A 24,193-nucleotide genomic window follows, 5' to 3' on the forward strand; every position below is an offset into this window, starting at 1 on the left:
TACATAAATCTATTTTGGTACGCTTCTATAAACTATTTTATTAAGAGGTTACCTCAAAGTTCGTCATGGACAACTTGTCTAGTCAGAATTGGATACTTTCTGATCTTGGTGATAACTTTATGGATCACTTGCCTCTGGCCCTGAGCATTGGTTTGAGTCTCACGAAGAGTTTCCACAACTGTCAGAGAAGAATATTCAATAGTTGGAGTCGTAGATAATTCCTTTTCCTCACTGGACACAGGAGGAACGGACGCTTCTGTTTGAGACGATGAAGTTTGTTCTCTTTCAAACTTGTCCTGAGATGAGCTGGAAGGCAGCGATGTTGAAGGCTCTGATGACCTGGAAGTCTCTTCCGATGGAGAGCTAGAAGTCTCTTCCGATGAAGAGCTAGAAGTCTCTTCCGATGAAGAGCTAGAAGTCTCTTCCGATGAAGAGCTGGAAGTCTCTTCCGATGAAGAGCTGGAAGTCTCTTCCGATGAAGAGCTGGAAGTCTCTTCCGATGAAGAGCTAGAAGTCTCTTCCGATGGAGAGCTGGAAGGCAGCGATGTTGAAGGCTCTGATGACCTGGAAGTCTCTTCCGATGGAGAGCTGGAAGTCTCAGATAACAGTTTTGAAGGCTCCGATGGTGAGCTTGAGTGTTGGGATTCAACTGCTTCAATAGTGGATTCTGATGAGATGGAAGTTTCAGTATCTTCTTCCACAGTTTCAGGATTGTACATATATGGTTGAGGATCATCGACTATGGCTGAAATACTAGCTTGGGAGGCCTTCTCCACTGACTCCACTTCAATCGCGGGATCAACAACAGATGATTCCCTTGGAACTGATTCAGTAGCTACTGTCTCAGTAGTAGACGAAGTGGACTCAAGCTCTGGTTCAGATTTTTCCGAAGCTGTAGATTGTACTTCAACTGTTGATAATTCTGGAATCTTGGTTGAAACGGATTCCGTGGAAGAGTCTTCTACTATTCTCTCAACTTTACTGGAAGTGACAGAAGACTCTTGTTCAATTTCAGAGGCACTTGTACCTTCAGAAATGTTGCTTTCTTCTACTTCGACTCTCTTTGAAAAGTCTTTGACTTCCTTGTCAAGTTTTGTGTTGACATCAATGGGCTCGTTGATATCAGGGTACTTCTCAACTTCAATACTTATGGACGACGATGATACGTTCACAGTTGAATCTGTAGATGTAGTCTCGGTAGAGGAAGGTTCCTCGGATACTTTAGAATCGATGCGCTCTTCATAAACTGGAGATTCAATTGGTTTTTCGGAGACAACAGAATCAACTGCTTTGGAAACTACCGACTCAACTGCTTCGGAAACTACTGATTCAATTGGTACTTTGGAAGCAACAGGCTTTTGAGAAACAACTGTTGCAGAAACTTCGGCATTGATAGATTTTTTGGAAACCGTTGACTCTTCATGTGCAGTAGACGATTCTATGGATGCAATAGATTCTATGGTAGTTTCAGACTTAACTTCAAATGATGACTCCACGATAGTCTCAGTCTTAAGTTCAGATGATACCGACTCCACTGGATCACTAGCGATTTGTGAAGGTTCAACTAACTCGATGGAAGAAGCTGCCTTGGTCACAATTTTTGTTTCATAAATGTCAGGATTATTCAACAAGGATTCGGTATCAATGCTCTGGTTGTCTTTTGTATATTCGTGGATATCCTTTGTCATTCTTTGAATACTAACATCATCTAAAACCGTAGTTTCGTATTTGAATCCTTGCTCTTGTTCAATTTCTTCAGAAGATGGGGTATTTGTTTCAACTTTCATATATGTATCATCTTTACCAGTTATTTCATGAGTCTTTGCATCCCAATCATCTACCTTGAAAAAGTCTTCGTCGTTATCACTCACCTTGTCCTTCTTAAGCTTTTCCTTGATGATATCAATCCCACGATGGGCATAAACATCTGCCAACGCTAAACCTTTCTTACTATACTGTAAGCCAACCTTCCCATAAACTTGGGCCAATTTCCATCCCTTATGTCCATAGTCATTGGCATAAACAATACCAACTTCGCTCCACTGTTTAGAGTGGGTCCACCATTCCTTTGAAATGTCCATTGAGAAATCCTTGGAAAGCTTCCCCCATTCTTTGCTGTATTGTTGTGAAAGAGCAATGAGTTGATCAAGTTCTCCACCGTCGTAAGCTGCTTGGATTAAAAATGCTGCAATGGCCATGAATATAATTGTAAATAAATATCCAAAGACTGTTCCAATTGTTGATTTTCCCTTTGCATATTTTGGTGGAATCTTCATTACATGAAGTGTTTGGGCGGCAGAAACAGAAGCCAACTTGTGGCCATTTGGAGAGAATGCCACATCAGTAATAGCAAATGGGTGCAATTGTTCAAAAGTTTCAATTACTTTTAAATCAGATAATCGAATAAGAACAACGGAAAGATTGTTACCAGCAACAGCAATCAAATTGGCTGCAAAGGAAACATCCATGGCACCAATAACACCAAATTTCTTGGAAACTTTTGAAGTCCTAATTATTTTACCCAATTTCAATGAATATAGAATAACAACTGCTGATTTATCTTTTTTATTAGTACCTGCAATAATCAACTCTTGTCCTGTTTGACTAAATCTGACTTTAGCTAAAGAATACATTTCCAATTGATTCTTATTCTTCAACTTGGAAGAGGAGAAAATAGATTGACCGGTTTTCGTTATCACAGTTTCAATCGACTTGGAAGTAATGTAAGCCATTACGTTCCCCTCGTCATCGTTTGTATCCAACGTGAAGTCTTTAATTTCCTGGTCAGGAGTAGGTTTGAGTTTGTGAATTAAATCTAATGAATCTGGATTGAAAACATAGATGGAAGAAGGTACTGTACTTGTCATCAAACATCCAACCGTTCCATGTGGTGATAATCTAACGATTTTAGGGAAATCATCAATTCCAGGAGTAGTTGGTTCCATCTGTGCAGCATCTAAAAACCTCAAATGTTCTTCATGAGTGAAGGAATACTTTCGTAAATTATTGTTGATACCCATTGACAGCATCAATTGACTGGATTGATTACAACCAACATAAACACCGTATGACTTTTCATCAGAGTCCAAAGTACGAATAATATCAACACACTGCGGCGAATCCTCATTGGAGGGTAAAGTAATCTCACGGAATCGCTGTAAAATCCTACTCTTATCAGTTACTTTAAAACTGCATTTTATAGCAGTGATTTTATTAGGTACTCCATTGTTTCCTTCACCACCACCACCAATGACTAAAATTGTCTTATTATTGATGAATTTGGTAGCAAGGATAGGATACCCAACACTTATCACCGAAGTTTCCTTAATTGCCATGGTTAGAGGCCAAAGGTTAGTGTAGGTCAGTAAAGTTCTGTGAAACTCTGTGAAATTCAGTACGTCAATTAATTCAAGGCTCACACAAGTTTCAGGATGAACCTCTCACAGCTAATCACTATCAATACAAATACGTCACTTCTATGTACCTGAGTTCTAAACAGAACCCCTTGAAAGTTTGCGTATAAAGGTTGATATTTCTGTTATGTTTGTTTGATTCGAGTTTAAAGTACAGCATATCAAGATTTTCTTTGGCCACCTCGGTCACGTGACTGGTATGGTGTTTTCAAAGGTGATAGTTGGTTTCCGTATTTGGATCGATTAGGTAATCAATGTGTTAAGCCATGTTGGGGTTAAATGGGAACAAGTGATAAGAGTCTTCAGTTAGTCATACATTATACGGGTTGACTACTATAATTCTTAGGCAAATCATGAAGAATGCATTGGTCATTCTGTCACATGTAAGTCATGGATATGTGGGAAATAGAGCCATGACTTTCCCTCTTCAAGTGATGGGATGGGATGTAGATCTGATTAATACAACCAACTTTTCTAATCACCCAGGTTATGGTAAGTTCAAAGGGAAGGCAACAAAGGGAGATGACATGTTAGCTCTTTTTGAAGGGTTGTCGGAAATGGGTCGTCTTTCACGATACCAAATGATAGTCACAGGTTATGTACCTAATGAAGAGCTTTTACAGATTTTATTTGATCAAATCATAAAGAAAATATTCAATAATAATTCAAGCTCCCAGGCTCCTCAATGGATAGTTGATCCTGTTTTGGGAGATAATGGCAAACTTTATGTACTGGAGAAAGTTGTACCTATTTATAGAGAGTTGCTTTCCTCTGGGTATGTTTCTTGTATTACTCCTAATCAATTTGAGTTTGAAACTATTTCTGGGTATAGTATAGCAGATTTCAAGTCATTACGAGATGCATTAGATAAATTCTATCTTCGGTATTGTATACCAAATGTGGTGATACTGTCGATAGAACTTAATGGGAGTCTCTATGGTGTTGGGTTTCATGCTCAAAGAAAGGAAACTTCAATATTTCTAATACCCATTGAACGTATTCCCGTACATTTTTTCGGGTGTGGAGATCTCTTTACTGCTTTATTAAGTGCTCGGTTCCAGACAACTACCGAAATCTCCGTCCAAGTGTTAGGAAATGTTCTACACAAACTTACCCGTATACTACGATTAAGTTTAGACATTGCAACTGAAAGGAATGGTGATATGGCTCCTAAAGTGGTTCAAGATATTCAAGTGGTAGCCCTGCAGCCATATTTACTAGATACCTCGGAAATACTTATAGAGAACGCTATATATATCTAGAAATGAAATCACCTCGCTTATTTCTGTCAAAATTGTTCAATCTGGTATATAAATGTAAGTTACCTGAATCCTGTATGGGCATAGAGGTTCAAGCTATAATACGATAGAATTATGGGCATTCATCACTTTAAAACTGTGTTTGGTGGTAATGGCAGAATTTGATTGTCTGAAAGGAGCACGAAGTCCTTAGTTTATTGCGATTAATGGGAGCATGTAGAAGCAACAGCTAAATTAATAATGCGTAGCTTTAGATAAGCTCTGTTTAAAGTATTATATATTCGATTGAAAGAAACCAAATGTCTTGCTTGTCTTCTAAAGGACTGGTACTTGTTAATGAATACCAGTTAGGTACACCGCACGGTACAGCTCAGGGTTCAATGTAAGGTACAAATTACAGTACAAGCACAGTACCGTGTATGCTGCGTACTGTACAACACACAGCACGTCACAATCTCCACCCACTAATTCCCCCACTAGTTTTCCCCACTAACTGCATACATACAGAAGCACTATAATTCTTTATAAGACTTTCACAGATGTCAATCAAGGAGATGTCAGGAATATTTGTTAGACTATTAAGATAGCTCTTATCGGTGCAGGGGTGTGTCTGGAAAAAGGATTCGCAACGCACGACTTCACGATAACCCAACATGAATACAATTGATGATCCTTCCATGAAGGTATAACTTAATCGTGACCCTACTCAGGATTAACATCCAATTAGTAATTAACTATTCACTTTATACTAAAAGGACGTCGAGTGTTCAATACTGGCGACCAAATCAATTAGCCCTTTTCGATTGTGTATTGTTGTTGGGCTTTACCTGATGTCTCAAGCAGACACTAAACAGCGACTTCCAGAACATCACCACCTCCTCTTGGGCGCCACCAAGGGTAATAATAATAAGAGGAAGAAACACAGCGCTCATAAATGGCGAGTGGCTGTTTTACCAGTAATATGTACCTTGGTACTTTTGGCATGGCATTGGTATCCGATCACGTTGAGTAGCATTCCATCCTTCTTTTTGCCATCACAGTCTCTGACTCTGACTTGGACACATCATGGTGATTTGACTGATTTTACTGGAGTTATCGAACACACTAAAACAATACAGGGTAACAGCTATGGATATGACGAAGAAAACGATGACGAAGGTCTTCAACTCCGTCATATCTTTCACCATGGAGCTGGTCCTAAGAACTATAAATTGCATAGGAGGCTTGATATTACCCCGGAGTATCTTGAACTGAGAGACTTTCTGGCCCTCATGATGGACATTGCTGTGGCTCAAGAGGAGACAGAGTTAAATGCTGCTTCCTCTGCTGATATTGAGGGTAAGACGTTGGATAATTTATTGGAAGATACAGTGGACTGGCCCCGTGCTCATGCTGGTAAGAACCCTTTCAAAGTTAAGCTTCCAATAAGTTTCAAACAAGGAAAGGCCCAAAGATTGAAGCATCGTCACGTTCCTGGGTTTATTGAGGGTTATTTAGATTATGCAATTAGGGTTAAGGGTAACCCAAAGATATTAGGAAGTATTGGCCTAGAATGGAATGATATTGAAGATATCCCTGTTCCAGATATGAATGATAGGGATACTGTGATTTCCATGGCTACCATATCATCAAATGCATATGTAAGGTTTCCTAAAGATGATAAGGAGAAACAGAAGTCTGACTGGGTGGACGTTGGACAAGGATGGGAGCCAGATCAAGATGAAGAGAACATCAATTTCGGATGGTTAGAAGATGGTTTACGAGGTCACATTTTCGTTAGTAACCAATCCAATACAGTGGTTATTGGTATCAAGGGTACTCTGGGTGCTGGATTACCTGGAGGTGGAAGTGATGAGACAGCCACAAATGATAAAATTAACGACAACCTATTATTTAGTTGTTGTTGTGCTCGTGTAGGATACATGTGGACCACTGTTTGTGATTGTTACGAAAAAACGTATACTTGCAATCAAGATTGCCTAGAGCGTGAATTACTTCGTCAAGATAGATATTATCAAGCAGTCATGGATTTATATCATAATGTGACTCTGCTTTATCCACCAGAAAAGTATAATATTTGGGTGACAGGGCATTCACTTGGAGGAGCTTTGGCTTCTCTATTAGGTCGTACGTTTGGATTACCTACAGTTGCATTTGAAGCTCCTGGCGAGTTATTAGCTACAAAAAGATTACATCTACCACAAGCTCCTGGTATTCCCAAACATTTAGAGAATATTTGGCATGTTGGAAATACAGCAGATCCTATTTATATGGGTGTATGCAATGGTGCTACATCCAGTTGTAATGCAGCAGGATATGCAATGGAAACTCAATGTCATACTGGTAAGCAATGTGTTTATGATGTTGTTGGAGATAAAGGATGGAGTGTTAACTTATTAAATCATCGTATTCATACTGTGATTGATGACATCATTATGAAATATAATGACACAGCTCCATGTGTTGAAGCATTACCTTGTCGTGATTGTTTTAATTGGAAGTATGTTACCCATGATGATTTTGAGGGAGATGAGCCTGAATTGCCCAATCCATTGAAGAGTCTGAAATTGTTTCTGACTCGGACTTCTACAGCATTGCAATCGGAGCTGACTCAATGCAAGCAATCCATTCTGTCATCGTCGACTAATAAAGATAATAACAGAGACAAGGTTACAACTTCAGTTCTGCGTACCACTAGTTCCACTCTGAGTGTTTCAAAGACAACGAGTGCTAGTACTCCTACGGAGAAGCCTACCAAATGTTTAGAGCGTACTTGGTATGGTTGGTGTTCTAAATGGGGTTATGATGATGATGATGATGATGATAATGATGATGATAATGGTGTGATGATTAAAGGATAGTGAAATTATTTATTGCGTAATAGAATTGTAGGAGTCTTTATATAGTTTTACATAGGATACTGTTTAACGAAGCAAAGTGTTAGTACAGATGTAAATTGACCTAGGTAGAGGAGCCCTACGTGCACTAGCAGTGACAGTAACAACTGGTAGCGACCGATGTCAGTTAACATTTGTGGAATGAATGTGTGTATTAGTGGCTGTACTTAGTAGTATATAGCAAGCAAGTCAATTGACACATTAATTAGTGCACTATTAGTGGCTGGAAATCATAGTAAGGTCCAATAGCACAGTGAGTAGTATGATTATTAGTGACAGTAATTAGCTATTTTTAGTGGGAAGGCTGAGGTTGACGTTGGATATGTTGCCTGAGCTGAGCCCATTCCGGAATTCCAGGTGGCATTACGGTACATTACAATAATACAGTGAAGAGGTACGGGCTATGTGACGGACAAGCGATGGAGGAGTCCATAGGCTTACTACGTCATGGGAATGGCCTGGAGTGCCGGCGTGCAGGCTAACAATGGAGGGTACAGGATGAGGGTGACATTTGCGGCCTAAAGAGGAAACACCATAACAGTTCACAAAAGAATGTTGTCCCCAAAAGAGTACAACAACAACAATGACTAAGAAGAAGAACAACAACAACAAGCATTACAGAAGCACAGGGAACACACACACACACGCACACACAAGACAGAAAGACAGAAAGACAGAAAGACAGACAAAAAAGATGGTGCTGGAAGAAGTAAGACCAACAACAAGTGCTATGGAGAAGAGTAGAATTATTCGTAGCCGTATTACCTAGGGACACCAATTATAACGACCAATGTGTCTGTCACATACTCTACATGTTATACATACAAACGTAGACATGTTGTTATTGTTAGTGTCGTAATTGTATATGCTGCTGAGAGTTTTGTCATGCACAACGTCCGTCTCATCTGTGACCCACTTGTAGCTGCTGCTACTTGGTTTGTTTCTCAAAACCCACTCCCGAAAAATAATAATCAAATTTCATTTCCATCATTTATTATTTTGTTTCTTCTCTCACTTTCTTTTCTCGTTGACTTTAAAACATCACTTGTTTTCCGTTAGAGTATTCAATCAATTACTGTTGTGATCTTCATTGAGTAATATTTGACAGTTGTTTCACAGTAGTTGCACAGCATACATTTGTTAGACAGTTGATTGTTCCTTTGTTTACGGTTACTCCCCCTAAACCTGTGATACCCAATTTATCCTTCTAGTGGACTCAATTCATATTACAAGTCACAATGAAGGTTATCAGAACATTTATTAATCTCATCCTTTTGTTAGGTGTTGTCCTTCTTCTTGTATTCACCGTTCTTTCCGGTGTCTCCAATACATTCCCCTTTAAGAACTTTTACTGGATTGAAGCTGACACTTCAGGTATTCCAGGTGCCTGGGATACTACAAGATGGACATTCTGGGGTATTCAAAATGCCAATAACTTTACTCAACATCTTAATTCCCCTGCTACTCCCATCTCTCCTGTTAACAACTGGTCAACAAGACGTAACGTTCCTCAAAAATTCATTTCCAGTCAAGACACTTTTTACTACTTGTCAAGATTTAGTTTTGTTTTCTTCCTTATTGCTCTTGCCTTCACTGGATTCGCTTTAATTGTTGATCTTTTGGGTTTGTGCTGGGAAGTCATTGACAAGATTGTTGTTCTTTTGGTTTTGATTGCTCTTTTCTTCCAAGCAGGTGGTGTTGCATTCCAAACTGCTGTTGTTGTAATGGCCAAGGATGCTTTCAACAATGATAATAGATATGCTCATGTTCCTGTTGCTCTTATGGCCATTGTTTGGACTGCTTTTGTTTGTTTAGGTTTGGTATGGTTAAACACAACTTTTGCTACCATCTCTCAATCTTGGTCCAACCATCTTGCTCGTGTTAGGGCTAACAAGGAAGCACAAGCAGGATACCCACAACAAGGTGCACCAGAAGGTGGAATTGTTGCTCCAGGTATGAATGATCAATCCAGTTTCACCAGAAGTGCTCCTGCTGAAGTTGAAAAGGAACATAGTAATGGTGGAATTCGTTTCTTTAGAGTTAAGAAGAGTCACAAAACTTCAGACGAAGAATCGGTTTAAATCCTTTCAAAACTTCAATCGCTTTCCAAGTGCATTTGATAGGATCAACTTCTAATTTTGAAGGCACTCTAAAGCTCTTTTTTTACACGATGTTTTTGTTTTTTTTTTACTAATTCTTTTCACGTTTAATTTTTTCTTCGTTTACCGTTCCTTTAATTCTTTATTTATGTCTATATCTTAATATTAATCATATGAATTTATTTAGGATGATGTTTGTGTAGCACATTGCCGAAGTGTGGCCAATGGTGTTCGGTGTTCGGTGTTCAGGTGTCTGAGTAAAATCATAACAGACAGTTGGAGGACAAAGATATAACACACTGTTGTTCACTCTCTATACGGTGGACAGTCGATGTTAACATTCGATGTTAACATTTGCTTAGTGTATGCAATGGAACATTGTAAAGGTACGGCTGATCATGCACGGCGCACTTCATGGGTACTCCTAAGCTCACCAGGATCAACCCAGTTCTCATGGTGAACATAAAATGGTGTGCGCACCAAACCAAAATGCCTGTAATTATTGTGGGGTGCAAGGCAAATCTTGGCAGTATAATAGTGGGGTCATGTGGAGGAGATTGCTGATATATGCTCAGCAGAAAATACATGGAGTATATGAATATACAGAGTACTTTATAGGGGGTACAAGAGTGGAGTATTATAGATAGAGGTTTAGGCTAAGGATTAACTAGTAGAATTAGCTCGTAAACAGTGGGGGTAATTAAGTGCCTTCTGCGCGACATTCTGCCACATGGACCGTGCATACATGCAACCCCAAATACCAAATAGTACAGTGGAACCAAGGGATGTAGTAACCAGAGTATAGTCCAACTGTATCTGTGTCGTATCATTGAAGTCGTATATTATCTGTATACGTTATCCGTATACATTATCCGTATAGTGTTCGTGCATTCGTTTCGTAGTATTGTAATGTTAATTATTATCAAAGTGTTCTCCATTCATATAATAATGTAATGCACAATGATTCCCTTTCAATTGCCGTTCTGCACCTGGTGCCTGTTCTGTGCGCTTTCCACGCCATTATTGGTCCTGCCCACGCTTCGTCTGCTACTACCATTGGTTTCTTTTTCGCACCGCTGATACCGCAACAAGTTGTAGTAAATGGGCGATAACATAAATGATTATCATTTTCCATTATCGTAAAAGGAATAGTCTTATCTTCATTAAAGGTGTGAGCAGCAGCTGCACATACATTCGACTGAATACAATTGACTGAACGAATCACCACGGAATTACTTACTGTTTGAAAGGGTTCAACTCGGAGTCAGAAAAAAAGACAATAGACATATAGAGTGACCCGATAGAATTGATTGTTATACTTATAAGCTCTAATTGTTAGTTCTTGCTTGCTTCAACTTGATCTGTCAACATCAACTCCGTTGACTACTCCTCACATCTCTCATCATGGCAGGTCTAAAAGGTATCTTCAAGAAAGATAAGGATATAGCTTATCAATCAGAATCATCGTCGTCTTCTCACGGTTCGCTTTCAAAGCTTTTCCATCACTCCTCCCCAACACCAAACCCAGCCCTGCTCTCCCCAGCCAATACAAAGACTTCAGCAAACATCAAGAGATCCAATTCCCATTCTCATCCTTCTACAACCAAAGCCATAGAGTCGTCTCTCAACTCATCAACTCCTCCTCCAAAGACAACTCTTAGTAGAGCAGCCACCCTCGCTCATATCCAACATATCAATGATCGCAACCATAAGAAATCGGTAGCTCGTTCGTCGACTTCTACTCCTAATGAATGGAATAATACTGCAGAAAGCTCCACTACAACATCATCAACTAACAATACTACTACTACTACTACTACTACTACTACAGATGAAAAACATCCTGCTACTTCAAAACCTGTGAGAATGGGCTTACCTCCCGTCATCCCTTTATCAATGTCCAACTCAAGATCTGGTACACACCAAGGTAATAATAGATCACGATCGTCTTCAAGTGCTACTCATGAGAAGATCGTTTACAATCCGTTTGGTATTAATAAAGATCAAGTGGTGGACAATACTCCCAAGTCCACGTCCTTTTACCTCGCCGGTGGAGTTGATTTCGAAAGACTAGTTGCTAATCCGGTTAAAGACCCCAATGATTATCTTCCAGAAGAATTGAGACAACGCCATGTAAACTTGTTTGATTGCTATGAAATTGAACATCAGTTGAAAAAGTTGGGTGATGGAGGTTCTTCTGACGTTAGAATCATCAACGCCTTAAATCATAAGAAGGAATTTTATGCTTTAAAGAAGTTCACTCTTTTAGCAAAGGAAAGTGACGAAGAATTCTATAAGCGGATCATCAAAGAATATATTTTATCCAAACGTATTGCCAAGTCAAGACATGTTGTTGATTGTATTGCACTTGTTCGGATCCAATCAATGGGATCCCTCACTAGAGGTTGGGGTATGGTTATGGAGTTTTGTCAAGGCGGTGATTTATTCAATACCATTGTAAAACCAGGTTGGAAAAGAGTCCCTCTTACAGAAAGATACTGCATTTTTAAGCAAGTTGCTTATGGATTGAAGTTTTTACATGAATGTGATATTGTCCATCGTGATTTGAAACCAGAAAATGTTTTGATTGATGCCAATGGGATTTGTAAATTATGTGATTTTGGTGTTTCCGATTATGGTCATACAGTTCATCTGGATTTCTCTTCGCCAGTTAAATTATCAACTGCTTATGTGGGTTCACCTCCGTATGTTCCTCCAGAAGTCATGAAATTGAAGGAATTAAGCAGTTCAGAATTATCAAAATGGGCATACGATCCCTTTAAAATGGATTGTTGGGCTTTAGGTATGCTCTTGTTTTGTATTGCCTATGGAGGTGTTCCCTTTCAAAAAGCTAACAACGATGATCATGGCTTTAGGGATTATAAATTTAACCATGATCGATACTGTTCTGCTCATCCGTTGTTTAAGAATAACGGCGGATGTAGTGATGGAGAATATTCCAAGGGGCCTGGATCAGAATTCAAATGGGCAGCTGCTTTCCATTCTGTTGGAGCATCCAGAGTTGCTTGGAAATTATGTGATATTTCTGTTAACAATAGATATACATTGGATTTGTTATTCAAAGATCCTTGGTTCACCAGTTTAGAAATGTGTGTTTATGAAAACGATGATCAAGACGTTTGTTTTATACCTGGTCATAGTGATTTGACTGCTCCACATACTCACATTGGAGGTCCTCAGAATGGTGGTGGTTCAACTTCAAGTCCTTCAACTGGTACTCCTAATTCAAGGACAAATTCAAGAAGAGGAACGGCTCATGATATGCCACAAACTCCTATTAGATCCATGCTTGACTTGACTTCACTAGACCCCAAGAAGAAACTCTCGTCACAACATGCACATGCCTCCCAAGCCCAAGACGGTGCACCTTCTACTCCATTGAAAGATAATGCTTCAATTCATTCCAATAGCTCATTGAGTTTTACACCATTGCATTTAAAGAAGGAAGATGCCGTTGAAGGTGGGGAGGTACTTACCTCCGGTGAAAAGGAAGTAGTAGAAGGGGCAGAAAAGGAAGCTATTCTTCCAGAGGAAAGTGCCAGTGAGATTCCAAATTCAAATAGCTTTGTTAGCTTGTCCAATGCTGGCAACAATGCTAATGCCAATGCCATAGAACCGATTGAAGAGGAAGGAGAAGCTGAAGTGGAAGAAGATCCACAACATCGGGAAGTTGCAGCTGCTGAACAACAACAGCAACAACATATTGCGGCTGGTTCAGTACCAATTCCTTCAACTGTTCCCCTTGAACTGTCTATGAGTGGAACAATTCCTACACCTTCTGGAACACCTGCGAATGACAATGTCAATGCCCATGCCCCTGTCCATGGCTTACCTTCCACTGGGATAGGCCATCTTACAGTGAATACCAATGTCGCTGCAAGCAATGAGCCTAGACATTGTGAGCCACAAGTGTTCAAGAGTAACAGTACAATTTTAAAGCTTGGAGCTGATGGAGCCTGTGAGTTGGGGTATAAGTTGAAGAAACATCATCATTTGGACGTTAGTAATGTCGCCATACAATCTTTTTCTGGTAGTGTACGGAGACGGTAAGTATATATAGATTTAGTTCATTTTATTGAGTAGCACTAAATATACAGATAATTATGAAACAGATTGCAAAGACAATATAATATAATATTAATGTTTTCCCTAGTTATATTTAAGCTTCCAAAGCAACTCTACCCTTAGGGTTGGTGACCTTGAGACCCATCTTGTTAGCCTTAGCAACAATGAGGACTCTGTTCTTAGCAGAAACATTGTGAGCAATTTCAGCAGCATAGGTCTTGGTGTGCAACAACAAAACATCCAAATCCTTAACGTTCTTCACCAAGTAAGACTTGTGACCAGAAGGAGCCATGTGTCTGGTCTTCTTGTTGGAACCGTAACCAATGTTAGGTTGAGGAATGGTACCTCTGAATCTTCTTCTGACACAAGAGTCAATACCCTTTTGCTTTCTCCAGTTTTCAGCAACTCTGTGGTATCTGTCAGAGTGGTGTCTCTTGAACTTACCAGCGTACTTCTTGACGATCTTTGGGTGTGGTAAAGCGGCAGCCACTAGAATTATATTGTTAGTATTACTGTATTATGTTTAGTGAGTGATGGAGGGAAAAAAGCATTACAACCAGTGAATGATAGGACCAGCTGCTGTAACATAATAACGTATCTATTCCATTGTTTAACGAGCCATAGTCTTTAACGGAGTATATGCTCAACATAGTTTGCTCAACTTCATATCGACTCATTGCACTACTTGTGTTATATATTCCATCTATCTTTATACTCTCATTTATTCCGTCATCGTAGCCACCTTCTACCATAACGTTTAACTCTTGTATTCACTCATGTATAACTCCCCTATACGTTTCCATTGCTCTGCTTGTTTGTTTGTTCCATCACATCACACATGTTATTCAACGATATCACATACTTTTTGATTGATGTGTAAAGACCTGTTAAAAGACTATCAAGTGGAGATGGTTTCTTTTCACCAAGTAGATTTTCAAACTAAAAATTTTCACCTTGGTTCGCACAGTGTAGCGAAAGTCGTACAAAACTGAATTGGGGATGGAGGACAGTGGTGGAGCGTCTTTGTATTACGGGTTCTCCTTTATGGGAGCGCCGACATATAGAGCGTGAATTTCTGGTATGTGTTACCCGCATTAATGTACAAAATATAGTGTTGTTCACACGACTCACTTAATTCTTGCTACAGTCACATGAGGGCACAATCCCTTGAAATTATATTTTACACGTGACTTACATATGTTTAGGTAAGGGTAATTAAATTGATAGAACAATAGCGTATTGATGATACCTGTCTATTATACATGAATTGTGGAGTAGCGTGGTAAAGCCTATTCTATTCTATTACGTGATATGCCATTATAACGCTCCAATATAGCAATAGTCTTGTATTAAACATGCTTTCTTTAGAGCATCAATACGACAGGTCATTTTATATAACACCCTTACATCTATTTTGTTTATTATCTCCATAATTATAGACACCGTCAGTACGTTTACATTGTTGGACCAAGAAAGGGTAAACAACACGGTAGCGCATCGGATATTTCAATGTACTGTTTTAGGATTAGGCGCACAGTGTTAACCATACATCAAATACCGATAGCAACCCTGTTAGGCAATGTAATATTGAACACACGTTAACTATTACAGTTTTATCATTGGTTATATGATAGGTCACATCTGATACATTACATCTGATAAGTCACAATGAGTGAAATACCGAGTCAGAAGACACTTGTTTGGACTTTGATACGAATAGGGTTATCGTTATGGTACTGGAAGGGTGTACTAATTGATGGTGAACATCTTGAGTTGAACGTATGGAACGTGGTATTGGCTTGGGTCTTTTGGTGGTCCTTGGTGTACATTATTACTGGAGTTCATGTTCAATTCTTCTACATCCAAAGTGGACTCAATCTTAGAGGTATAACCATTAAGAAGGGCCATTCAACTACCACCATACGAAATCTAAGATTGCAATTGGGTTGGGGGTCGATTTTAATTGATGTTGATAAAGTAGAAACAGAAATCCATTCCAAGAAACTAAAGAAAAGGAAGAGAGACACTGATAGAAGCACTAAACGTAATAGTGCTAATAATGATGATGAAGCCAATACTCTAATAAGTGTTCTTCCCAACAACATTATACTAAAGAAATTAGGCTCTTTTCTTATACAAAGAATCCCTTCCATAAATATTCGGTTAAAGAAGGTAGAAATTAAGCTATCAAAACATCAAAAGGTTCTGTTCCCCTTTTCAAAATTTACATTGATGTCGAAAGTTAGTCTGAAACAACCAAATCTGTTGAAATTTTATATGAACTTTTTCATACATGAAACTTGTTATACCATTGTTAATCTGGAGTCTACAAGACTATTTACTCCTGCTGTTATTGACATATTTCGAGTTCAATTGAGCAGTATGGTCAATGCAACCAGTGGGAATGTTTCGCAAATGAAATCCAAATTGTTGGTGGATGATCTTACAGTTAATGTTTTCGAAACGTTTCAATTTCTTCATGAAGTTGGTCTCTTTGACATTGATAATCTTTTTTCAACTATATTTGCAGATATAACCGAAGAAGATGATCACCAGAAAGCTGCTGTTGATGCTCCTACTGTTATAACTAAGAAGCAAAATAAGAAACCAGCTTGGGGTTGGATAGGCAGATTCTATTCTAAAGTGGAAGATACAGATATACGATTTCAAAATATCGATATCAAAGATATTCTGCTCATTAATTTCAATGAAAAGTTTGAATTAAAAAGGTTATTCACAGCTCAACTGCATAATTCATTAAATTTGAATTTAAAAGGGCTTTCCATAAATGCAAGCAGAATCCATAAAACAGGTGCAGGGTACTTTATCCTTTTCAATTCAATATTGGATTACCCTTTCCATTTCACTCTTGCTTTACAAATGTTTCTGATTAGATATAACCATTTATATGAAGATAATTCTACGGAATTATATGAGATCTTTAACTTGCCAAGTTTTTCTATTTCCAACAAGGCCAATGTCTTGAACCATTTAGTTAATGGGAAGGGATTCAAAGATTCAGTCATAGAATTCTACGCAGCAACAGGAAGTCCTACAGTTGATATTGATACGGAAAGACTTGCGATAATAATTTATAATGTTTTCATGTTGAAGAAGTATATCAAGGTTAAACAATTACAGAGACTTAATAACAATGCCGAAGCATTGAAAAAGGCAGTTTCAGTATTTGAAAACTCAATAAGAAAGACCAAAAAATTGGATGATGATAAACCTCCAAGAAACAACTTTAGTTTTGTCATGGAGTTACTTTACCAATATTATCCTCGGTTCAACGCCAACATAACCATAGAACAACCTAGACTCATTATTTGCAACAAGAATCTGAAGGATAAGAAGTTACATATATTGACGGTTTCTATATCCCAATTAGCTATCCATTTAAAGACAACAGAAGATCGAAACTATGATATCACAGGGACTCTTGAGAACTTAACAACTACATATTCAGAGAAATCTAATTCTATGAACGGTGATTTCACCTATTTTGATGCAGATATCTTCAAATTGAAAACTATGAGCAGTAAGTTTATGCTTTGCAAGAACTTTATGCTTTCTTGTCACTATAAACTCTCAGACGCAATAATTGATATGTCTCAGTTAAGGGTGATGTCAGGAATGAATTCAATTATAGACTCCTATATCCTACAGGCCAAAAATGCTCTTGGACATAGTAATCTTAATTCAGATTTGGATTCTATGGTTTACATTGCATCAAAGAAGTTTCTTCTAGCAATTAAACATATGGAAGAATTGAATACTGATACTGATGATGACTACTACTATGATGATGACAGAAATGATCTTCCAATGTTTACCTCGTTTAAACAATCTATACTGAGGTTTCAAAACTTGCCTGATTGGCTTCAAGGCATTGATATGGAGGTATCAGCCATTCAGGTGATTATTGGGTCTAGATCTTTACTTATTCCCACGTCTCATTTAGCAGATACTTATGATGATGGTTTGAACTTTGACTCTACAGGTGAAAGTCATAGATTGAAGACTATCAGAATGACTTTACAAAGTGTTCAAGCAAGTTTAAGCAAAAGCAACAGTCCTCCTCCGTCAACTCCCTCTTCTCCATCATTACAGAGTACCAAGAATAGCGTAAGCTCAACATTATTAGATGGGACCACTCCACCAGGTTCCAGCGAAGAAGAAGAAGGTTCAACTCTAAATGAAGATCATTGGGAAGCTAAGATAAAGTTGAGTAAACTAGATATGACAGCTAAACTTGACTTACAATCGTCTTATGATTTGCAAGTGATTTCAATACCTGAAATTAAAGGTACTATTGAGTCCGTGGGGTCAGCGTTGCAACCATTTTTCAAAGCAGACTTTGCTTTAAGCCAAATGAATATTCACTACGATAAGTATAAACTATTTGTTATATTTGGAGCAGTGAATTTGATTCGAGAGTTCTTCATAAGGCCATTAAAATCAATTAGGACCAAAATTAATCGGGAAATCAGGGCCACTAGCCAATTGGAATCGCTGTTTCAAAGACCAAAACGGTATACCAAGTCTGAAATCAATAGCCTATTGGATATGGTAAGCTGGACAATCAATGTGGACAAAACACTGGTGTTAATTGAATTATCTGAAGATTTTTCATGTATTGTTCAATCTTTCGATAGCAAATTATCTTATGAGAAGAGAAAGTTGGCCTTGAAATCAGGCTTCTTCCGAGTTCTTCGAAAGGTTGATATGGATGATAAGAAACTACTTAGCAGAGCCTTTTGCATTGACAATTTAGTTGTTCAGATTGATGAAATTAACCTTATTCTATTTGATCCAGTTATTGATATTTATTCAGATGGTATAAGAATCCTCCAACCGAGTGGGTCTGTTGTATATCGATTCTTTGATAATCTTTCCATTCAAATTTCGATTTTAAAGTGCTTAGTTAGAGCATTAAAGAAGGAATCCCATGAACGATCCAGAGTTATTTACCCTAGTGAATCCAAACCAGTCCGCGTTCCTCGTATCCAATTAAAGAGTAAGAAGATCATTTATCTCATTGAAGACGATCCATTAGAAGCAGAAATCAACATGAATTATCAGTTGGGACTCGTTGAACAAAGGAAACGGATGGAATTGTGGGACTTGTTTAATGCAAAGGTTCGTGATGGTGGTGACAACACCAATGATAATGATAAAGATTACCAACAAGAATTAGACAATTTGAATAGATATTTGGCCTCATCATGGATACGAAAGGTTAAAGCGTTTAAGTTGAAATTTAGAAAGGAAATCATTGATAATAGGAAACATTTATTTGGAAATGAGTTGAAACTTCAACCTGTTGAAAATGAAGGAATTCAACCTTCATATTCACTGACACCTTTATTGACTATGATATTTGATGACGTTAAATTGAGAGCTTCCAAACCCAAGTTTGATGATCATAATGATTTAACCAGTTTTATTCATGACATGGGGAGTGGTGTACCGTATGATTCCCAGTATTCCATTTTAATCCCACTGTATTTGGATCTTAAGCTATCTGAATTTAGAATGCATCTTCGAGATTACCCCTTGCCCTTAGTTCATACTCCGTCGACCAAAAGTGAACTACCGGGTTTACACTTGTACGGTAATATTGTCCTTGCCGAACAATTGTTAACTTCTCCAGAGCATATGAGAGAGATTCTAGTTTCATTAGCTGCTCCAGATCCTACAAGGAACAATGATAATGATAACACTTACTACAGCTTATTATTGAAGAAATCTTTAGCAACAGTTAAGATATACACCGACATGATTGGAGATTTCAATCTGGATCTTCCAACTAGAATAGTTTGGGGACACTCATATGAATTTGCTTTGCAACAGGTGATGATGAACTTTGATCAGTTCTCCAAACCTCCAATTGACCCTTCGAAGAAATTGGGGTTCTGGGATAAAATTAGGTTCATTATGCATGGGAACTTTACCTTGAGATCTCAGAGTGCAATAGAAGTGGCTTTCAAAGGTTCCAATGATCCTTACGATGTTCTTGAAACGGCATCAGGGTTTATTCTCAGCTTCAATGACAACGTCAAATGGTTAATAAATAAGAGTAACAATTCTCTTGATTTCTTTGACATTACTTCCAAGAAAGTTACTTGGTATATTCCCAACTATTTAGTGGCTCTGCTATATGTTTGGAGTCGAGAGTCCTCTAAGACGGTACCTTTAATGGCTTGCAAGGAAATGGTTACGTCGACGTTTGGCTACTACTTAAGTGATATTGCGTCTGATGGTAATGTCAGTGGTAATGCTAATGTGCTTGAAAAGTGTGTTATCTCCATTGAAGGTGGAATTTCCTTCCAAGTTGGGTTCCTATTGGAAAGGATAAATTCACAAGGTAACACCACTAGTGAAGCCACTCCCCATTACGAAATCTTATTGTGGAATCCAAATTATTGTCAAGCTAATCATGATTCCTATAGAGGTTTCAGAAGTGACTATGTTCACATGAGCATTTCTTTAAAGGCAGCCAATAAGCAGTGCTATAACTGTTTAAACCTTTCTCCTGGAGTATTCCGCCAGTTCTTTAGTTGGTGGAAGCTATTCAATGGGGCTACTCTGATTCCAATTCGGAAGGGGAAGTTGTTTGGAGAGTCACAAGCTAAAACTAAGTTTTCCCAACACTTATCGACGATTAAGTATCTTTTCAGTATCAACTCGATATTCATTGCTCATGGCTATCGAAGTGATGCTTCCAACACAAGTACCGAGGACAAGATCAAATGTGTGGGGTTACGGGCCAAGATAGATGACTTTGTAGTTGATTTACATCAACGGAAGGAACAAACCAATTTGAAGAGTGAAGGTCAACGGATGGCTATGAATTTAGGGGAAGTTCATTTATCAAATATTGATTTACGAATCATGAATGCTACATTTGATCAAACGGCTTTTGAACATGAAAATGATACAACAAATGACCCTAAAAATCATAATAATAAATATTCAGATGAAGGCTGGTATGATGTTGATAGCTTCAATGAAGTGTTCTTACCCCGGATTCGAGATAAGGGTAAACAATTCATCATCAAGCCCTTTGTATTCACCAAACAGTTTTCCTACTTACGAGACACCCATTCTCAGTCAAAATTTGGAGCCGAAGAGAACCACAATTGTACGTTATTCAAGTCCAACGTGTTTCTTCCTCAAATAGAGATCTTGGACAGTCGGATCTCGCAGTTGCTGAGGGCCATTCAAAAGAAGAAATCATTAAAGGACAGTTTGGGGCCTAGAATCAACAGTTTAAATCAATATAAGGCTGAATTTGAGAAACGATGGAAGCAAATGTCAAGTCAGACAGAAGATACCGCTACTACTAATGACCAGAAAGAGTTTCATAATAAGTTTATTCTTATTAATATGCTTTTCAAATGGAACAATGTCAATCGAAACTGTCTTTATCAATACATTAGTTTGGTGAAGAGACATTCATCTATGGCCAAATACTTATCGTTTGCATCGATTTCAACAGTGGGAGACATGCTTGATAGTATTCTTGAGCAACCTGAGTCGTTGAATGGAGGAAGAGGTGGTGGTGGTGAAGGTAACTCGATATTAACTTCATCATCTTCATTACTCAATAGAGGAGGGTATGGTTGTGGTCTGGTAGCTGACTCCAGCAGTCGAAAAGGAGTTAAGCTATCGTCAAAGGAAAGGTTGGAGAATTTCGAACAACTCATTAAGTATTATCTTGATAACCAGACGATCCAACAGGACTATGAGTTGGAAATCATTTCACCTCAGATACAACTTCAAAGTGAACAATTGGAAGATAGTGTGATTCTTATAACGGCACCCAAGATCGACGGGAAGATTGTCACGGTATTGGATGACCAGCAAAATGAACTTGAAACCAGATATGGGATTCTTCTACCTGAGGCCAGTATACTTATGGTGAAGAAATCCGATTTACAAAGTGACGATGATGATTTTGCTTTTAGTCAAGAGGAAAAGGATAAGCCATGGCCTCCATGGTTGGGCATTGAAGTGTGTCGAGATGTTCTGTTGGCGAAAAAGTCTAGAATCTTGGTGGATAATTTATCAGTGATGTTGATGTATGATATGTTGAAGCCTATGGGTACTCAATTGACTTATTATCATGATAATATGAATGTCCCCAGTCTTATTAAAGACCCCAAGGGTACCAAGTTCATTCAAGAACGATTACAGATTGACTGTCCCAAGTTGGTGATCTCTTGTACTTCGGAACAGTATATTAGTTTATACATTATTGTGTTGAACTTATTGTTCTACAGTGAACCCTTAAGCAAAGAGCTACAAGATCAATTGGAGAAGTTACGATTCTCTCTTGATCTTCAGAACTTACAAGCACTTTATTATCGACTTTGCAACCTTCACAAGTATAATTTATTGATTAAATTGTTGAAGAGGAATTATATGTTTCGGGACTTAAAGTCCGACAATCATTTACTTAATGAATCAATTCTGCTTTCACTTCTTGAAAATGAAATCACAGAAGAGATTTATTTGTTGATGAGATGCATTCTTACTGGAGAATTATCACTAAGTCAATCAAACTCTTTCCATGCCAAAGATGAATGGTTCATTCAAGCTGATCAGATCATCTTCCACTTGTTAGAAGATGATCGTACACCCATAGTTGATTTTGCCATGGCTAAAGGACGGTTCAGTCGAATAGTTAACGAGAATGGCTCCAATAAGAATCGAATACAAGTAGGGATGGTGCAAGGTTTCAATTTGGTTAAAGGAACTTGTTTTTCTACTTTAATTCAACCATTCTATGATAATAAAGATCGTACCAAATGGGTTAATAAGGATTTCTTAACTGTCGATTGGACCATGAATAAAGCCGTTGGGGGCATTAAGATCTTGGAGAACTTTGAGATAGACTTTCAACCATTAAACGTTAATCTTGATGCCATAACGGGCAAGAAATTGATCCGATATATCTTTGCAACTGACGATAGTATAGAAGATTCTCCACTATTACAAGTGAACAACACGAACATTAAAGAAGTTGATGAAGATAAAGCGGCTGTTGGTGCCGCTGCTGATGCTAATGTTGAAGCTGCTGCTGATGATGATGAAAGCAACAAGAAGAAATCATATCATTCGCTATTGAATGATGACTCCGATAAGCTGTCTTCTGGAAGTTCAAGTGAAACACCCAATGATCAAGTTGAAGAAATGATCAAAAGAGCTGGAAAATATATGAGTATTGGATACTTCAGAATATCACCAGTTCCAGTTAAAATCTCCATTCAATTACAAAGGTATTTGAGGGTTCTTAACGTCACGGACTTTGTGTTTAACTTTCCACCTATGGAAATCAACCATCAGATTCTTTCACTTTATGATATCACCAAGTTACTTAAGCATAGTGTTATCAAGACACTAGTGGGCCACTCTAGTCGATTATTGCTTCAAAAGGTAACCAAATCAAGAAAGAAAAAGGCCGTTCGACAGCTTAAACCCATCCTGAGTTATGAAGAGTTTAGAGATGTCCATACCATCTCATCCTTAAGTCTGTAGCATCCATAACGTCTGTATTATATATGCTGTCTCTTGATATCACCACCTTCTTGTATCTTCTTCTTCCGTTTACCCTTCTTCATGGACCCATTATCATCATCAGGACTATCATCGCCTCTTATGATCGACTGCAGATCCCCAATGGCCAAGTCTGCTATGCTGAAGCCCGCTATTCCGTTCACAGGAGTCTTATCAAACTTGAGAGCCCTTCGGAGTAAATTGATGTCAATCTCTTTGATCATATCCGGAGTTTTATCCAAATTGGGATCAAGTAACCCCGGTTGGATTGGTTTGGGATTGGCTATTTGGTGTTTCCCTACGAGATCCAGAATGTGATTCTTATACGACTTTCTGAGCTTAACTCCTTTCGACCCGTCGACTTTGGTTCGGGCAAGGGATTCGGCTATGGGTTCTAGGCCGTAGTTACTTAGTAGATTATCTAATGGTGTTGGCTCAGATGGTTTATACCGTTCTAGATATAACTTATTAGTATTGGAGTGAGTGATGAGATAAGTTATGTAAAGATACATACTATTGTTGTCTATTAAGTAGATGGAGTCGTCCATTATAGCATTAGTGTATACTAAGAGTGTAGGAGTGATAGTAGGTTGGAAACTTGAAACTTGGTATATCTTTTATAGTAAGTAGTGCGAACTCGTAATTTTCTGTGGTGGTAGCGCTGACTATGTACAGAGCAGTATAGCCTCACACTCCTATTAATACTACTAGTCAGTACTACTTGTCATTTATACATATTCTTTTCAATTAAATGGGACAATTATCTACATATAATTAACAGCAGTAATACAATAGGCGGATCTTAACTCATGAAGAAACCAAACTAATAAAATACTCCAAAGACTTTAAATGATAGTGCGATGATAAAAAATAAG

The 24,193-nt window shown here is 38.3% G+C and overlaps 7 protein-coding genes across 7 annotated transcripts; 4 read left to right on the forward strand and 3 right to left on the reverse strand.

Moving 5' to 3' along the window:
- Nucleotides 1–53: 53 nt before the first annotated feature.
- SEC12 (Sec12p) lies at nucleotides 54–3,335 on the reverse strand (the record flags this gene model as incomplete). The annotated part of the gene is made up of 1 exon (XM_043195021.1): nucleotides 54–3,335. The coding sequence occupies one exon, from the start codon at nucleotides 3,333–3,335 to the stop codon at nucleotides 54–56; it is 3,282 nt and encodes a 1,093-aa protein (XP_043050218.1).
- A 431-nt stretch (nucleotides 3,336–3,766) lies between these two features.
- Nucleotides 3,767–7,533, forward strand: ATG15 (triglyceride lipase; the record flags this gene model as incomplete). The annotated part of the gene is made up of 3 exons (XM_043195022.1): nucleotides 3,767–4,609; nucleotides 5,042–5,059; nucleotides 5,791–7,533. The coding sequence occupies 3 exons, from the start codon at nucleotides 3,767–3,769 to the stop codon at nucleotides 7,531–7,533; spliced, it is 2,604 nt and encodes an 867-aa protein (XP_043050219.1).
- Nucleotides 7,534–8,807: 1,274 nt separating this feature from the next.
- On the forward strand, nucleotides 8,808–9,650 carry SUR7 (Sur7p; the record flags this gene model as incomplete). The annotated part of the gene is made up of 1 exon (XM_043195023.1): nucleotides 8,808–9,650. The coding sequence occupies one exon, from the start codon at nucleotides 8,808–8,810 to the stop codon at nucleotides 9,648–9,650; it is 843 nt and encodes a 280-aa protein (XP_043050220.1).
- Nucleotides 9,651–11,072: 1,422 nt separating this feature from the next.
- PTK2 (protein kinase) lies at nucleotides 11,073–13,739 on the forward strand (the record flags this gene model as incomplete). Its single annotated transcript, XM_043195024.1, has 1 exon — nucleotides 11,073–13,739. One exon carries the CDS (start codon nucleotides 11,073–11,075, stop codon nucleotides 13,737–13,739), a length of 2,667 nt encoding a protein of 888 aa, XP_043050221.1.
- A 109-nt stretch (nucleotides 13,740–13,848) lies between these two features.
- On the reverse strand, nucleotides 13,849–14,376 carry RPL32 (60S ribosomal protein eL32; the record flags this gene model as incomplete). The annotated part of the gene is made up of 2 exons (XM_043195025.1): nucleotides 13,849–14,243; nucleotides 14,370–14,376. The coding sequence occupies 2 exons, from the start codon at nucleotides 14,374–14,376 to the stop codon at nucleotides 13,849–13,851; spliced, it is 402 nt and encodes a 133-aa protein (XP_043050222.1).
- Nucleotides 14,377–15,422: 1,046 nt separating this feature from the next.
- On the forward strand, nucleotides 15,423–23,300 carry FMP27 (Fmp27p; the record flags this gene model as incomplete). The annotated part of the gene is made up of 1 exon (XM_043195026.1): nucleotides 15,423–23,300. The coding sequence occupies one exon, from the start codon at nucleotides 15,423–15,425 to the stop codon at nucleotides 23,298–23,300; it is 7,878 nt and encodes a 2,625-aa protein (XP_043050223.1).
- Nucleotides 23,301–23,317: 17 nt separating this feature from the next.
- Nucleotides 23,318–24,046, reverse strand: MED19 (Med19p; the record flags this gene model as incomplete). Its single annotated transcript, XM_043195027.1, has 2 exons — nucleotides 23,318–23,772; nucleotides 24,040–24,046. The coding sequence occupies 2 exons, from the start codon at nucleotides 24,044–24,046 to the stop codon at nucleotides 23,318–23,320; spliced, it is 462 nt and encodes a 153-aa protein (XP_043050224.1).
- Between the last annotated feature and the right edge of the window lie 147 nt (nucleotides 24,047–24,193).

This window comes from Scheffersomyces spartinae (assembly GCF_019049425.1).
Source record: "Scheffersomyces spartinae strain ARV_011 chromosome Unknown scaffold_6, whole genome shotgun sequence".
NCBI classification, from domain to species: Eukaryota; Fungi; Ascomycota; class Pichiomycetes; order Serinales; family Debaryomycetaceae; genus Lizanozyma; species Lizanozyma spartinae.